General features: G+C 39.9%; 1 protein-coding gene across 5 annotated transcripts in view; it reads left to right on the top strand.

Moving 5' to 3' along the window:
- Positions 1 to 17,502, top strand: part of AK8 (adenylate kinase 8) — a 67,318-nt gene that overhangs the window by 195 nt on the left and 49,621 nt on the right. For 4 of the 5 annotated variants that reach the window (XM_027650028.1, XM_027650026.1, XM_027650027.1 and 1 more), the window contains exons 2-5: positions 2,082 to 2,166; positions 6,004 to 6,053; positions 6,752 to 6,865; positions 12,314 to 12,382. In XM_027650028.1, coding sequence (XP_027505829.1) covers positions 2,082 to 2,166; positions 6,004 to 6,053; positions 6,752 to 6,865; positions 12,314 to 12,382 — 318 coding nt within the window. Of the gene's footprint in view, positions 1 to 22; positions 63 to 2,081; positions 2,167 to 6,003; positions 6,054 to 6,751; positions 6,866 to 12,313; positions 12,383 to 17,502 lie in introns of all 5 variants that reach the window. The other variant, XM_027650029.1, reaches the window with a different exon arrangement.

Here is a 17,502-nt window from a genome sequence, read left to right on the forward strand (position 1 = left end):
GGGGCTCTTCCAGCTCCTGCAGGTGAGCGGGGACGGTGCGGGGGCTCTTCCAGCTCCTGCAGGTGAGCGGGGACGGCCCAAGGGGGGCGGTGAAGGCACCGGCGAGCGCCGAGTGCCGGTTGCTGTGGGAGCTCAACGAGGGGGTGTCCCTCTGTGCGGAAAGCGGCCGAGCGCTCTCTTAGTTAATTATATTAATTGGCAGTTGCTGCCGTTCATACCTGGCGTTTTTTGGGGAGAAAAAAGTGGCAGCCAGTGGGAAAAAAGGAGTCTGTGAAAAGCGAGGCGGGCTTGGCAGGAGGAGGAGGGGGAGGAAAAGAGGGGGAGACAATAACAAATTAATAACAAATTAAGTGCGGGAAGAACGGCGGTGACGGTTTTGCCTTTGTCGGAGTCACCACCTCCTCATTAGCCTCATCCCGTTAAAACCCTCTCCTGCTGAGGCTGCTCGGTGAGATGTGTCACAGATAAAGGAACAGAAGAGCACTTCCAGCGTCGCTGGGATTTCAGTAAATAGCAAATTTGGTTTCCCTGCCTTAGGGAAAGGTGTGTTTTGTTCTGTAAGTTTGGGGAAAGCCCTTGTGTCGTGCATGGGGACGTTTGTGCGAGGGACTAAATATTCTGGTGTTGTTCTGTCTCTGACAGAGAGAGACTGTCCCTGTGTGCTGCTAACCCATAATTCTGTTAGAAAGTCCTTTTTACTTGTTCAGACCTCACTGAAATACACACAAATGTTTATTTTTCTTGCCTCATCTTTTTTTTATCCTTTTTTTTTTTTTTTCATGTAGCTAAAGCTATTTAGTATGGCCAGTGTAGCATAATATTTGTGGGGTTTTTTAGTGGAAATACTGTGTTTTGCTGCTCCAGGACCTCATTGTACATAAAATGTTTATGGAACTGACTCAGAGTCTTGTTTTCTTTTGGTACTTCAGTTGTGTTGTGGCAACTTAGTGACACAAACAAACATAGCTGGAAATTGTTGTCCCGAACTTTAAACATTTACAAAACACAAAATGTGAAAGCTAAAACATGGGACCCAAAACATGAACCTCCCCCAGAGATTCACAGAACTACTCATGTGAAATTAAACTGAGTTTAGCAGGACTGAATAAAATGAAGGATTTGAAGGTAGGATTTTGGCAAGAAACAGTGACAGTGTCAGTCACTGAATTTTTTGGAATAGTAATAAGCCCAGATTTGCTCAGGTTTGTTGTTTTTAAAGCTGCTGACAAGTGCAGTGCCAAATCCAGATTTATGTTTAAATAAGTGTTGCCGGGAAGTAATTTTAAATGAACTTCCAATAAAAATATAATTTTTATGGTTTGTGCTCTTTGCTACTCAGACCTTGAAGCATCAGAACTTGCAAGTGAAACAGTTTATAAAAAAAATTGAGTGGTTTAATTATTCCAATGAAGTGGATGAAGTAGAAAAGGAAAATAGGCCACTCCAATAAAAGACAATCAATTGGTGAGGATATAAAACTTTATGGAATATAAAGACTTTATAGGATTTACTTCCAAATATTAAAGTGTTATGGCTGCTTTTTAGAACTAGATGTCTATTCCAGTGTGAGCATTTGTACAGCTTATCTGAGTCAGAACATTAGTTCTGTTTGATGTTTAGGTTTAGTTACAGAGTTCATGGCTGTGCTGAAATGTCTTACTGGGGAATCTGTGGGGTTGGTATTTCTCGAGGTTAGTCTTCTCTCTGCCTGGAAAGTCACAACCCTCTCTGAAATCAGTGGAAAGTTGCCACTCCTTGTATGGTTTTTATGTCAACTCTGACTCAGCCACTGTCAACCCCAAACTGCTCGAGCCAAACCTTCCTGGTGTCCATATGTACCACAAATAAGCCAAAGCAAACAGGTTGGGATTTTATTTTTTTTTTAATGGCAATTTTCTGACCATCTTCATTTTTTCAGCATCTAAAACAGGCTCTGGAGTCTCCATTTTGCCTGTGAAAGAAAATAAATAAGCATTTATAAGCTGTTTAAGATGCTCATTGTAACAATGCTGTAAAAATTCAGGATACCACGACTGCAGTGCTGTTAAATTCTCCTCTGACTTTGTCCTATTTATTTTCAGAACATGCTTGAAGAGCTATTAATTCATAAGCCAGATGATCCCATTGAGTTCATGATAAACCATTTAAAGCAAAACAACGATGATGGTGAGTGAAAATTGAGACACCATAAATAGTTCAATCCCTTATTTGTAAACAGCTGCTGGAAACTGCTGCGCTTGGCAGGTGATGGATAAAACTTTTCAGACTGAGGAGGGGGGAACAAACAAGACTGGTGAGCATTTTGGAATAGTTACAGGCAAGATGCTTTCAGTTTCTTTTTTTTTTTTTTAGTGGGTAATCTAATAAAAAATGCACTTTAACAGTTATAACAATGAAACCCTCTAAGGGAATAACAAAGAGTTCTGGTGTATCAATTATTAATGCCTTCTGTGCCCCATCTGATATTTCCTGTTGTCTTTAAGCTCGCTAATTACTCCTTTTGTCAGGTGTAAATTTGGTTTCCTATTCTACCTGGGCTGGCAGATTCTCTGTGTTTTGATTAGTTCGTTACTGGCTGCTGTTAATGAGTTCCAGTGCTCAGTGGAGTCTCAGCTGAAGGAACAGTGAGTGTGTCTGCTCCTGTGTGTAACAAAACCTGGTAAAGTGAAGAGGAAGTCTGTATTCTGCACAATAAAAGCTTGTACCCTCAATCAAATTATTTGATTTACAAACTGTTCACCCTTAGGCAGATTATATTTGGATATGCACAAGTGAACTCTAATTTTTGTTCTGCGTGAGCTGTCAGGGAGAGCTGGTGTCATGTGGCTTTGATGTTTCTTTAAAACCAGAGTAAAACCATTATGAAAGTTCTGCTGCAGCATCAATGAAGTCGTGATCACTGGAGGTGCTGTGAGCTCTTAGTGGTGCTGATCAAGTGCTGTTGATTGAAATGCTGCTAAATACATTAAAAAGAAAAAAAAAGAAACCAAATCCTGCCAATTGTTCCCAGCCTTTTCTGATGCAGCAGCATGAGGAATTAATCTGGTTTAGAGACCCATGGAAAATATGTGGAAGAATTTTCCTGTAGTTTGATAGAATGCTGATAAAATTTCTCCACATTGAGCTTACTTTGTCCCTAAGCCCCTCAGTATTATTCAAACAGAATTAGGCAGGTTTCCATTTCAGGACTTCAGTACTTAGAGGCTAAAGATAGAACTACAGCAGCTGTTTGTCAAAGGGAAAATGCTGTCTGCTCTTGGGCTGGAAAAACCTACTAAGGAAGGAGAGGAACTCCAATTAAAATTAAAACCTAAATGTTGTTTTAAGAATAAATTATATGGAAAATAAGGTAACAGAAATGTGTAGCAGAGTTGCTTTTACTTTTTGATCATGGTGGAAGGTGCTGACTATTTAGAAGAAAAAAAAAGCCTTATTAGAGCCATCAGGAGAGTGATGAATTTTCATGATCTTGCCTTGCCAGACAGTTTTAGCCCTAGAGAAAATTTCAAACAGAGATGTGTGGAAAAGAGGCATTGCATCTATCCCAGGTGTGAAGTTAGAAAACCTTTTTAATTAATAATAGGATCTAAAGTACTTTTAAAAATATAAACAAGTCTAATGATGATTATGGCTCACATCTACCTTGAAAACCTTGTAGGTCAAATGTGTGGCAAAGTGCTTGTGCTCAGGGTTCTGCACTATTGTTCTTTTCTGTGTTCCTTCTAAAAACCTTAAAGGGCCACATAAAGGCTGATAATTCTTTCACATTCAGAGATGCAAGTTTTCTACACGGTGTCTTGGTTTGTGCTGATGAAAAGGAGCTTTCAGGATCCAAGAGGCGTTTCTGTGAGTTCTTCCTTTACAGCCAAACTTCTGAAGGAATGTTAAAAAATTCTGCAAGAATGTTCAGCATGTACCATGTGCTTCTGTTTGACAAAGGGCTTCTCTTACAAGTTGAACAAATTTCGTTGCATTAATATTAATAAAAAATTCTTTTGGATTTAAATGGAAGTCACTGAGTCCAGCTGTTATTTTGCATTATACCAGGATTAATTTTGTTGTTGATAAAATCACTGTTGAGTGTTAAAAGTTACTTTGCTTGGAAGAGTAAATCCTGTAACATCTCACTGGGACTAAACACAGAATGAAATATGATTTGTTACTGAAGACAAAGGCTTTTTCTGGAATTTCCGACTTCATTTGGCTGCTGCTTCAGATCTCTGGTATTAAACACTGACTCTTTGTTGATTGGAGGGGGTTAAACGTGGCATCGTGTCCTGGTTGTGCCCTTGTGTCATATGTTTGGGGAGAAAGCTTTAGAGGAGTCTTACAAGTGTGCAAATGAGTAAATCAGTGAATTACACTGCCCCATCTGCTGCCAGCCACTAAGCAGAGAGAAAACCAGATTTAGTACAAAGTGAGCATTTACAGTAGCCCTGGGCAATATTAAAGCATGAGATGGTGTATATAATGGTATGTTTCGTTTTTTATCAAACGTTTGTCCAAGAAAGCTGTGTATTAAAGCTTCAATACCTAAGGGCTTTCTTGTGAATTTTAAATCATGCTCCTAGTTAAACCTCAAAAGGATCTGTGGATGGAAAGGTTTTTTGATTTTCTTTGAAGTGGTTTGAAGAAGTTGATTAGTGTTGGCACCCGAGCACTCTTTTATGACGCTGTTTATAAATAATTCCTAAGTACCGGGCTGGAGTTTCAAGGTGTTAGATTTTAAAAAAACCCTAGGATTTAATCACATTACATTTGAAAGAAATTAGGTGATAAAAACAGCTGATGTATCCTTTTAAAGTATTTTTCTACATTGTGTACTAGTTCTGTTGCATTTGCAAGAACCAATAAGGGGGGAGTTGTTCTTAAACCTTCCAAGTCAGATAACTTTGTAAAGATGAATCCGTAATTTGGGTTTCATGTATGTTTAAAAATTGCACCTGCCCAATAACTGTTAAGTGCCTGGAAGGCCTCATAAAAATACATTTCACATCCTTGCCTGTCTGTAACCATCAGACACCATCCCCCTTGGTTATCGAGAGCTGAAGAGGTTTTTTGGGTGAGTAGATCCCTCCTCTGCTTTGACCTACGTTACTCCCAGTAAATACTAACCAGTCCCTCCTGTAGATAATCTGGTTTGGTTTGGGGTTTTTTTTCCCTGTGGTGTAGGGGGGAAAAAACATCAAAGCTGTTAATATAAAACAACAGCTCAAGGAGTTGCAGCCCAAGGTGTATTTCTGGAAAAAGTTCCAAATGCTTTCCTAAGAATTACTCCTTTTTCTCTTGTCTTGGCTCTAATTCATTCCCAACGAAGCTTATGAAGGTAATGCCTTTTGTGTTGTCTGTATGCACTGGATTAAGAATTCCTCAGAACTGGGATGCCTTTTTTGCAGCTTTCCTCCTCAGAGAAAGGAGAGGGATATGCAGTAGAGAAACACAAGAAGCAGAAATGAGGAAAATTGCTTTTAAGGATGACTAGAAAATGTGAAGGTAGCTGTCAAAAAGCATAGCGAGAGCATGCTTCGTTTTGCAGTGTCTAAATCTCCTCTGAACCCTGACACAGCCTATTTAGGTGAAACTAAAATGGGAAATAGTTTTTCATCACAAAATGTGTTTGTTCTAAGTAACTGCTTTGGGAATAAAAGTCAGACTCAGGTAAGGAAATGTTTGTATCTTATGCTTGGGTTCAACCACTAAACTATCCGTGTGTTTGGATGGATTGAGATATATAGATCTCATATATCTCTCCAAATGGCACTTAGAGTGTTAATCTCATTGACCATGGAGATTAAAGGAGGACCCAGCTGGCACTGTCTTACTGTTCCCCCCTTCTTTTCCCCAGCAGAGCCCAATCCTGAAGGAAGCCTCCATTGAGGCAGCTTTCCATCTGAAATAATTGTTTCATTGTGACTACACTGATACTGTGCAATGCAATAGTGAGAAACTGGTTGGGATCTTTGCTGTTCTGCATCTTGACATTGACATATCCTTGTTTCACAGCTCCAAAAATTTGTATACTCGGTCCACCCGCTTCTGGGAAAACTACAGTTGTAAGTAGCCTAATTCAGTGTTGTAACACTGCTCACTCTTGACATTGCACTGACCTCAGCATTTGTGTAAACTTTATTCTGGAAAAATAATTTTCAGATTTATCTAAGTGATAGAAGAGCACAAGGCAAATTGAAGGGTGGCATTCCTGAGGGAGACATTACTGTACATTACACAACAGGTTAAATGGAAATTTTTAAGTGAGCTCTGTGAGAGCTCACTGAGGTAGTGGTAGTGATACTGCTGGAATGCAACACAATTCTGCCTGCCTTGTTTTAGCAGGGCTAATTAACCTGTGAGAAGCACTATAATTACACATTTGTGGTGTTCCCTTGTTGGGGGTTTCTCCATTTGCACGGTCACTTGTCTCATGTCCACTGGCACCCCTTAATTGCAAATGTCAGAGTTATATTTGAACCACAGAGAAAACTGACCACAGAAACTACTGGTGATGGTGGTGTGTGATGCTAGGGAGAATACTTCTTTCTTTAAATTCTGTGTTATGAGACAGGAGATGAAAAAGCCCTTATTCAAAGCTGTAAACTCTTGAACATCTTTATAAGAAACCACTTAAACCTGCACATAAAGTCTGTCCCCTTAAATGAATGGCTGGGAAAGCTTTGTCTTTCTGCAGCCTTCTGAAAAAAATGCTTCATTTTCTTTCCAAATACTTCAACCTGTATTTCTTTTCTTCCCTCAGGCAATGTGGCTTAGTAAACATTTTGATGCCATACGTGTCTCTCAGGAGACTTTGTTATTCAACGAAACATTAGCGCTGACGGAGGAAGCAAAGGCATACAAAGAAAAAAATCAGGTGTGTAAGAGAATACAATAACAGCTGTTCTCATGTCACAGAACAGGAATTATGTGGCATTCCCGTGATTTTCCACTGCTATGAGTTGATCAGATGAGAGTAAATACTCCTCTGTCTGTGGTAGTTTGTACATTTGTGTGTGTGCAGGTACAGGGCCTTTCAGAGAAGGGTGAGCTCTGCTGGATAAGATATGAACAAAGAGAAGTGTGTCAGGGCATAGAAGGAGAGGAAGACAATGTCAAGTAATGAAGATCTTGAAAAATTAACCTTGAAATAAGCAACAGAACTGGGATAAGTCCAGGAGTGCACAATACAATTTACAGAATGGTTCCTTCTATCATTAAACACAGAGCCTTCTATCTGAGCACGTTTGATAATCTCGATAAAATAAGCATTAATCTCTCAGGTCTCCTTTGGTACAAAATGCTCTGGAAAATATGTACACAAAGAACTTTTTTTGATCTGACAGTGCTACTTAGTTGTGCATGCTTGATTTCTCTGTAGCATGACACAAATAACTTACTTGGTGCATTCACTCCAAAGGAGTGTGACAATCCAGGCAGTGACTGACAGCCCTTGGAGCTCTCAAACTGAGGCAAGAGCAGCTACTCAGATTGTTCAGTTCTACCCAACTCCAGGTACTGTGTTTGCTCCAGACAGGTTTTTAAATCCTTTCATGCTTCACTGTGGGCCTCCTAATTGATGTTCAAAGCAATTGGCCCAAAGAACAGTTTTTTCCAGGTGTCCTGATTAAAAATTAGTGACAAGTAGATGGGAAAAAATGTGTTAAATACAGAGAAGCATCTCTGCTACTGACTCCTACCCTTTTAGCTGATTTCTTTCTCCAGATATCAAGGTGTTCCATGAGAAATAAAGTGGAAGAAGTCTGCTTTTTGGGGACTCATTCTAACAAGTCCACTAGTTTGAATATATCTTTTCTCCCTCATCACCTATTTTCATAAAAATTGAAGCAATTTCATATCTGTGAGAATTCTACACCCATGCTAAATCCAATTTAAGATTGGAAGTGGCCAACAGATTCATAATTTACTGAGATGGCAGACAGTGTGATACACAGATTAGGGTTTTTTCCTTAGAAAATTGGACTGGAAATAGGGTAATCTTGTCACACTGAATTAGTGAATGAAGTTTGGAGATGGCTTAAGTAATATACTTCAAGATCTGAGAGGAAAGAATTCATTGAACTTACTAAACTCACTGGCAAAAGGGTTTGCATTTGGCTGGGATGATACAGAATTATTCTGATCGAGAATATGTACTTTGAAATCTTCTTGCTAATTATTAAAGATTGTTTTGATAGGTTCATGAATTTATACTTGGAGGGGGAGAATTTAAAACAAAAATTCCCTTTGGTTTAATTACTGTAATTATTAACATATTTCAGACTATACAGATGCACTTTCAAGGGTGTCCTTTTGGGCTTATTTGATTTAAAAAGATGGATGGTGTGGAAGATGAAAGTCAAAAATGTCAAGGCTAATCAGGTAGTGAGGAGGGCCCAAAGAGCCTGGTGGTGGTTCAGCACTGTGCAGTCTGCCTTTAGTTTTGAGATTTAGAGTCTAGAAGAACATTTTGGCTAAGTAATTTTGTTCTTTCATATGAGTTTATTTCTTCAAACATAACTCCTGGAACTAGGAGGGAACTCCTTGCTTCCTCTAAATCAATGCAAGCTTTACAGTGACTTAAAATGTGGCCAAATTGTCACCTCAAGAGCTGTATTTTCCCTTCCTGATTCTTGGCTGCTGCCTGAATCTCCTGTTGCTGTAACTGAGCCCTGGTTCTACTGAAGCAAGAGGTAAATGATTCCTCCAGCACACGGAGCATCCATTAGCACTAATAGGTTTGGATCTCTTTTCAGGAACAGAACAATAGCTGTTTACACCACCTTTGATACAACCAGGGCATTAAAAAGTTGAGAGTCCTGGCCAAAGCAATTTAATAAATGGAGAAGAGGAAAAGCAGGGACTGAGGCTGTGTTTTTTGAAAGTCTGGTGTGAAGATCATATGACACAATTTAATGTCATTTCACACGTATAAAGTTACTGGGGCTGAATTAACCCCAGTGCCAAAGGTCAGGCAGTTCTAGGTCAGTAGGCCAATGTTACCAGATCTGGGCAAATGCTGCAAAAAGCTCTGCAAATGTTTGTTCACATATTTTACCCACTTATCTTTAGCCAAGCTTTCATCTCTTTTGTGTTCACTCACAGCAAGCATTAAAGCATTTGGGTTTTCCTGGCACAAGGGTTCATGGAAGGCACATTTAAAATAGGTGATTATTCCCTGAAGCTCAATTTTTCAAGTTGGACATGCAATCATTCACCCACACACACCTGGCCACTTCCTAATGAGCACAGCTCAGGTAGTGAATTTTAAATATTGACTGTTCAAAGTAAAATGGGATCATTCCGCACATAAAAATGCTCCAAAAAGAAGTCAAATATTTTTGGAATATTCAGGAACCACAGGCTATCAATAAATATTCCATGAACAGAAAAAGAGGCTACATTTTTAGATAAATCATTGCAAATTATTCCCTCATCTCTAGTTATTATAATGTTAATAGGAAGCATCTTCAGGTTTTCCTATAGTGAAGTCTAATGATGAGCTATTTCATGTTTCACTTTTCCTGTTAACTGGATAAAATAAGAAGTTGAAACAACTGTGGTAATTGTGAGTTTGGGGGATGGGTGTGCTTTTAATGCTACACTAAATTGCAGTTGAGGTGTTTGCATACTCCTTAATAACTTAAAACTGCTCTAGAGTTGCATCATGTCCCTGTGCTTTTTAAGAGAGAAAAACCCAAGGCATCCTTATCTAGGCATGGTCAGCATTCCAGTCTATTCCAGGGTACACTGTTATGAAGGAACAAATAGGAACTGTTCCAATTTTGTGTATCCATAAAAGCCCAGCCTTTCATGTGTATTATCTGAACAAATTAAATCTAACCATTCATGACTCTGAGAATACTAAACCCAATTTCTTGAAACCTGATTGCTGTTCTCTCCAAGGTGCTAACTTGGAGAAGTCAGAAGATTTTAACTGTAGCTGTTTTCAGAGCAAATATATCCAAAACTTCCAAGAAAAAGTCTGGTGAAAGTGCTCCCCCACCAAAAAATAAGGGTGAGGGTTTTATGAAAAGATCATTGAGATATAACTCTGGGTAGATCAGGCATGGAAGTTGAAGTATGATGTCCCTGAAATAACGTGGGATATTTAAAATTAATCATGAGTGAGTACAGGTTTTGAGCAGTATGGAAACTGTGTGTGTAGAAAAGTGGTCTGAACATAAAATCCCACAGCAGCAGGTGTGTCCTTTACCTGAGCTGAATGTTGGGACAGCTCTGAGTGCTGCAGGTAAGGTTTGCTTTGGCTGTTAATCAAATGTGTGTCATTGTCCCTTATTGCAGATTTCTGGGAGGTGCAGTCCCATCCACCAGGCTCACGATGTATTTATGTGTTTATGAGAGAGAAATTATAAATGGACTATCACAGGTATCAGAGAGAATGATTTCTAGTTGAATAATTAGGCATTCTGCAAACAACCCCTTGAAAATGATTTTGTAGGCCACTGCTCAGTGGGAGGAAAAGTGCCCAGGAAATGAGACTGGAATTGAGCCACAGAGAGCAGAAGGAGCTAAACCACTGAAACACCTGAACGAGTGTCCTTGATTGTTTGTGTGCAATAAACTCCAAAGAGAGGACTGAGAACACCACTGCACTGAAAGAAGTTAGTCTCATTTTGGTTTAAATTGGTTTGGCAAGGCTTAGCAGAGAGGACCCCCAGCAGTCTCCAGCCTGCCTTGACATGACACATGAAAGAAGAGAGGGAGGCACTGGCTGTTCCTGGGAGCAGCGTGGGGCCCCTTTGGAAGGTGACAGGCTCAAAGTCCCTCCAGCAGGGAGGGGCTGCAGGAGGCTCTGACACTCCACCCTCTGGGACCTGCTGACTTCCAAGAAACACAGCAATTTCCTTCCCTTTTTCTCTTTTACCTGCTTGAAAGTTGCCTTATGAATGGCTGATATGAGGAGAGGCACTAAGAATTGGGGACAGCAGAGAGAAACAAGCCAAGCAAACCCTCTGCCTGGCTGGGCCACTTTGTCTGTGCCACACTGGCCTCTTTTGTGTGTTCTGGAGTGTTTCCTCCATCCTCCTTTAAAGTGACTTGTGTAGTAGCACTTCCACCACTCCTGGTGAAATTATTTCATGATGCAATAAAGAAGATTTTATTAAATCTTTCCTCATAGTCAACCACATTGTCATTATATCTCTCTACCTCTCTTAGTATAACACAAGCCTACAGAAATGCTCCTTTTTGGGTTTATAACCTTCAGACTTTGGTTAGGAAAAAAAAAAAAAGAGAATCTACAATATGTGGAACTGCAGGAAACAAAGAGTCAAGCTCACATTGTTTAATTAAAGATAATTTATTTTAACTGGGAGGTAGAAAATCTGATTGCAGGGGTTTTTTTCTGAGTATTCATTCAATAATGACAAAATGAGACTGAGACAAAGCATTTAGTCAAATGATTAGCAGCTGTTCTGGGTGGCATGGACAGAGGTTTAGGCTTTATCAAGTTAAACTGGCTAACACAGAGTTTAACCAAGTTCAGCATAGAATGAAGGCCTAAATTAACGAGATAGTGAAAAAAATTCTTACTAGAAGAAAGAGGGTATTGCTAATTTGTCAGGAAATCTAATACAATGGAAGAAGTGTTGGGGAGGTGTTAAATCTGTAGAGGAACTTTGTTCTTCTGTCTCATAGAAAATACTGCCTTACAAAATGTCTCTAGATATGGACAAAGGAATCACAGAGCTAAACAGCACTTCTGAGAATACTGGGAAATGCAGTTTCCATCCCATTTCACAGTCCTGAGTTTAAAAATAAGCTATCTTTAATTATAAAATACATTTTAAATAAACTTTCTGGATGATGACAGAGAGTTACTTGAAACTATGAAACAAACCTGAAGATCAGACTCTTTGTGTTGTTTGCTCAGTGTCTGAGATCCTCTTTGTCTCACTGATAGCTGGCAAGATCCCTGATGCTGAGCCCACTGACACAGTCATGGATCAGACACTTGTGGTAAAAAGGACAACTTATGGATCTGATTTTCTTATGGATTTTGCAGGTCTCATGCCCATTTGTGTGTTAGTGTGTAAAACTTGTCACTGCTTCCATGTTAGCATGCAAAAAACCCCATGGATGTTCATGCTCTGTGTTCAACTTGCCTTTAACACTGATTTTGGTGCCCTTATTAACTCTTTGTCATTAACTCATGTTAATGACCCGGGGCTTACGCTGAATTATTTATTTCTTTATTTTTAAGAAGACATCTCACTTCACCTTTAACCAGAATGTGCCTGCATGGTAAAATTCCTTTTGAACTCAATTGTGAATATTCAGCCTTTTTTTGTTCTTTCTTTAGAAAATTCCCAACGCGCTTTGGGCCAATCTGATCCAGGAACGTCTGTCAAACGTGGACTGCATCAAACAAGTAAGAATTGCTCCTCAGAGGGCCGGTGGATAAGCACTTACACAACTCGTGCAGTAGTTAGCATTCCTAGTCCTGAGCAGAGCAGGGAATGGGGGCAAATCATCGGGGGCTCTGGAGCCGGTTGCTTTCTTGAACATCAGCGGAGGGAGTTTGGAGCTTTATTAACAGGATAAAGGGGAGGATGAGAGTATGCATATGCTAATCTTCCAGCACAGAGATGATCAAAGGCTGAACAAGCAGAGCTTTGTTGATTGCCTGGGGCAACTGGCAGAGATAGAGTGGACAAAACAGATAAACAGAAAATATACAAAAATCAATATGTTAAGGTTTTAACTCTTATTGAGGAAAGGGGGGGGAACGAGTCTGGCGTTACTCATTTCAATTTTGTTTATTTCTCATTGTGTCCTCTTTTTTCTTCCTCTGTTAGGAAAAACTGCATTTGAATATATTCTAGGTGTTAATTAATATGTTCACTCTTAGCTTAAACAAATAGGCAACTGAATAGGTTTAGCTGTATTCAGATGTGTGGCTTTTTTTTTTCTCCTGCATGCATACCCTTGATGTAAGTAGAGACTTTTAACACAGAGAACTTTAGTAGACTGATGCTAGTTGAATTTAATGTCTGGACCCAAGGAAAGCAAAATAATTTTTATATGTTTTCTTTAAAATCTCAGATGTTGTTGTGGTTTATGGAGTTAATGGTCAGCCCATTATAAGGGATTATTGGTAAGAGATATAACAATCTCATGGATAAAACCCTGTTTGTGAACATGCCAAAATAAGGATGGCACATTATTTGATGCAATTCTTGAGAGGAAAAAGTCCAGTCCAAAATAGGTGTTGTGTTCATGAAGGACTAAACAGCTTTTTTCTCAATAGTCCATGTTTTCAGAGCAGGCACTGTAACACCCCTTTGAGTCAGGGGACAGGTAGAACTTCCTCACCTCATGCAGATACTGCCAGGCTCAGAGTTTTATAATAAAATCTGATGCTTCTCAACATCATCATCAACATCCACCTTGTTGAATAAAGCAGGGCAGGTAATTAACATTTCATTGAAGTGTGAAAATTGCTTCCTAAAGCTTCTTAGCATTAGACACCAAAAGAAGGTGGAAATGCTGAAAGCTTCATGTCTTCTGCTTCTGTCTCTGTGATTTTTGGTGCAGTCTGCAATGATCTGCAGGCTGGATCCTTCCATCCACATAAAACAAAATCATCTCAGGGGCTGGGCCACTTGCAGTTTTTAGGATGGTAATTCCGTAGTGCAGAGGTGTTTGCAGGTAGAGGGAAACATCAACAAAACTAGCAAGAATAAGTAAAAAAAAATTCTGCACCTGATTGAAGGTTTCAGCTTTTAGAACTCTGATGACATGAGTGGTTGCCAAAGATTCCTGTGCCTCGGTGCAAAGGCAACTGTCTTAACCTAAGCCAGTAGTGAAGGTGTCTTACAATGGACCTGCCTTATGTAAGCTGGATCAGAGTCACTGTGTGGGAACTGTGGAAAGGAGAACTTGGTCAGGATGATAATGAATATGTGGAGATGTGGTCTCTTACATTTCCTGCTGGAGAAGTTTGCTGGAAGACATCTGTGTGTCCATGTCACATCTCTGTTGAGAGCACAGAGCTGCAGCCAGGGGCAGCTGCTGCTCTCTTTAAGCAGTAGTTTTAGAACTAGCAATAGCTAAACCTTGACCTATCCCAATATCTAAGCCACTGCTTGCATGAGAATTTAACTTTTAATGCTGCCTGCTGGTTTTTAGTGTTACTGAAAAGAATGATGAAACTGAACCAAACCAAGCTGTTGTTTCGGGGTTCCCTTCCTGCACTGGAAGAATGTTCTAGTACATTATGTAGAAGGACATGACCCCCCCCACCTTCTTTTCCAAGTGGACCATTTTTTGGTGTGATTTAGAATCCTGTGTTTCTTGCTCCATGCTTCATCATCTGGGAGACTGAAACAATGATTTCTTGGATCCTTAGAAAGAAAGGAGTGAAGGGATTGGCAGAAAACCTAAGGGGTATCAATTGTTCTTCACAAAATACTGTATCCCTTACTTCATAATTGGTCTATTAATTTTAAATTTACAAAGTAGAATTAAACTTTTGCATTGCTAGTCACTGTGCTTGAATTATATGGGTCAGTCTGGTTTCCCTTGAAGGTCTTTTTAGCTGAGCTGTTTTATTTTATTTTGACTCATTACAGTTACTTAGCAGCCAGATCAAATATATGGTAGTACTTGGTATATTTGTTTCTCTACAATAAATTCACACAGGACTTAGGCCCTTCAGTTGGCAGGAGAGCCTGTTTAAAAACACACATGTGGTGTACTGTCTTGTTCATTTTTGTGGAATTTTGGATTAAAGAGTGTAGCTGTAGAAACCAATATTGTCAACTCTGGATATACCAGCAAATGAGCAGCAGAAAAATGACTATGAATGTCAACATTTTTTATGCAGGCAGTGCAATGAGATATCATGGATATACAGCAAGTCAGGTGACTGTGTGATTTACTACCTTGTCCTTGGGGCAAGATGTGCAACATCGATCTCAGGTGATGCTTCTTCCTCGAGTGAGAATGTTTAAAATATCTCTAAACCTGTAGAAATGAGAGCAAGTAAGGAAGATGATAAACTAAGACAGGAGCTGCTTTCCTGACTACCAGGCTTTGGGTGGTGTCAGACCCCTCAGGTGAACACAAACAGCTCCTCTGGTTGTGCTTGTAGCAGGTAGGACAGGGAAGGTTCCCTCTTATTTTCAGTAGTTTGGTTAAATATTTTCTCACATGCTCTCTCACAGGTAGGAGTTGCTGGGGCAATCTGTCCCCTAATACTCTCTGGAGGAGAGCTGCTGAATGACAGGAGGTGTTGTAAACTAGCAAGTAGGTGAATAACTCTTCAGTTTAGGGCTTTTATAACAGCTCTAAAACCTCTCCAAGTTATATTCCCCATATGTGTCTTTACCTGATCAAAAAAATGTATGTTTTCAACTGCTAATTTCCATTGCTTTCCAAAGGCTGCATCCACCCCATGCTTTTTTGCTCCATGCTTTCTATAATTGTTGGCATGGCTCTAGTTCTCCTGTCAATAGTGAGGGGAGGATCTCCCAGTGAGTTATTTTAAATATTAGGTCATGTAAAACTCTGAGTAAGGTGACAAGCTGGTTAAAATGCCAACAGCTGCATAGAGCCCTGCCTACATTTTATGTTCTTACTGTTATCACCAGCAGCACTGAATTAGAGCTGGATGTCTTACACAACTAGGGGGGAATAAACCTTTATAAAGCTTCCCTGACATTCAGCAAGAATGGAGTGGATGTTATCAGTTTGGTTAAGGTTTCAGCTGTTTTTAGGAAAACCACATAATTGGTTTTCCAAAAGTGTGATGGTTGTTAAAAATCTTTACACTAACAGATAGTAATTTGTGATCACTCTGTGTTTGCCTTTCAAAAGAGGATCTATGCATTTGAATTGCAATATTTTCCTTGTGTGATTCAAAATAGAATTAATGCTGTGGATTTTTTACATCATTTGAACAGATTTATGCCATTTCTTTCAAAATGTGAGTCAGCATGTTTTTACTGAGAATGTTAATAGATTAGGAGCAGTGTGTTGGACCACACTACCACCAGCTGTTTGTTTTATTTCCCCTTGTGGTGTCATTGGCTTGGCATTAATTGTAGGGCTTTCATCCCACTGACAGTAGGAACACAGGATTTTTTGTGCCGTTGTTTTGACACTCCCAGGTTTATGGATGTCACAGGCATTCTCTGAGGAGAACATTCTTATTGATCAACAGCTCTGCTGGGACTCTGTGTTATGTGTTCTTCTAACACAAATGTGGTCAGGACTGCGAGGCATCAGATGGGGAGGTTTTCCAGCACACCCAGAAAACTTATTGCAAACATTATGGGACTTGTGAAGCTGATATGGAGACTTTTCTTCTTCCAGGGTTGTACAGGTTGACTGCAGCCCCTCTGACTGCTGGGATTGTGGTGGGAATTCGTGGAACTGGAGAAAGCCAGTGGAAAGATTGCTAGAGGATGTATTTGAGAGAAAGCTGGGCCACCTTCCTGGAGTCTTAGGATCTTTAGAAACTAATCCTAGGCCAGTGATTCACACAAAACAAGTGGCAGAATGACTTTAGAGGGGTATTAAACAGTCCAGAAGAGCAGTGGCTGTCCTTGAAAGGGAAGACAAAGAGGAGCAATGGCTCTTGGTTCTTCTTGGTTTTACCTTGGTAGCTGAAGATCATCATGTTGTCTCTGTGAAACTCCATGTAAAGAACGTGATGTTACACAGATTTATCTGGGGAGAGAATCTGCCCATTCACCACCTTTTCTGCTTTCTGACAAGAATGGGACTTTTAAAAATAGCTTTGCATCTTGCTTAACCAACAAAAATAATGTGGGGGATAAAAGGTTTCTTTCTAGTAAGGCTTGAGCTTCTTCCATCATCCACACTGCAGGAGCTGGGGTGACCATATTTCTAATGCACTCCTCAGTCTGCTGAGGTCTGAAAATCTCCAGAATTTTACATCCATACTGGCAAAGCTATTACTGATACATTTTTGTGTTATTGTCTGCCCCCTGTCTCCAGCTGGAAGTGAAAACCATGTAATACTTATTCAAAACCACTGAATAATGATGTGGGAAAATTGTTGTGATTGTTTTCCTAAAAGCAACGTATTCATGACCTTTGATCTTTAGGCTTGTGGCTGAGATTTGTTTCAGACATGCCACGTAATTCAGCATTATTTCTGTGTGCTATCCCTTCTCGTTATTCAAAAGCACTGTCAGTTTTGGATTTTGTAATTAAAAAAAACTATGGAGGATGTACAGGTCAAATAACAAGAGAGAACTTGAATACCCAAGTCGTTATTATTGTGGTGGAAAGTGTGAAAGTTGTAGGCTTGGTATTATAGCTGAGAGTACTGCAAGCAAAGGAGGGAGATGTGCATTTGGGAGTGACCTTGAGCATTTCCTTTCCTCCAGATTCCCGAGGTCTGGAGAGGAGAGTGATGCCTTTGAAAGTGCTTCCTTGTCGCTGGTTTTTTCAGCATGGCCTGGGTCTCCAAGGATCACCTCACCTGGCTTTAAGGCAGCAGCAGAATGCACTATTTAA

The sequence above is a fragment of the Corapipo altera genome, unplaced genomic scaffold, assembly GCF_003945725.1.
Source record: "Corapipo altera isolate COAL_440 unplaced genomic scaffold, ASM394572v1 268, whole genome shotgun sequence".
NCBI classification, from domain to species: Eukaryota; Metazoa; Chordata; class Aves; order Passeriformes; family Pipridae; genus Corapipo; species Corapipo altera.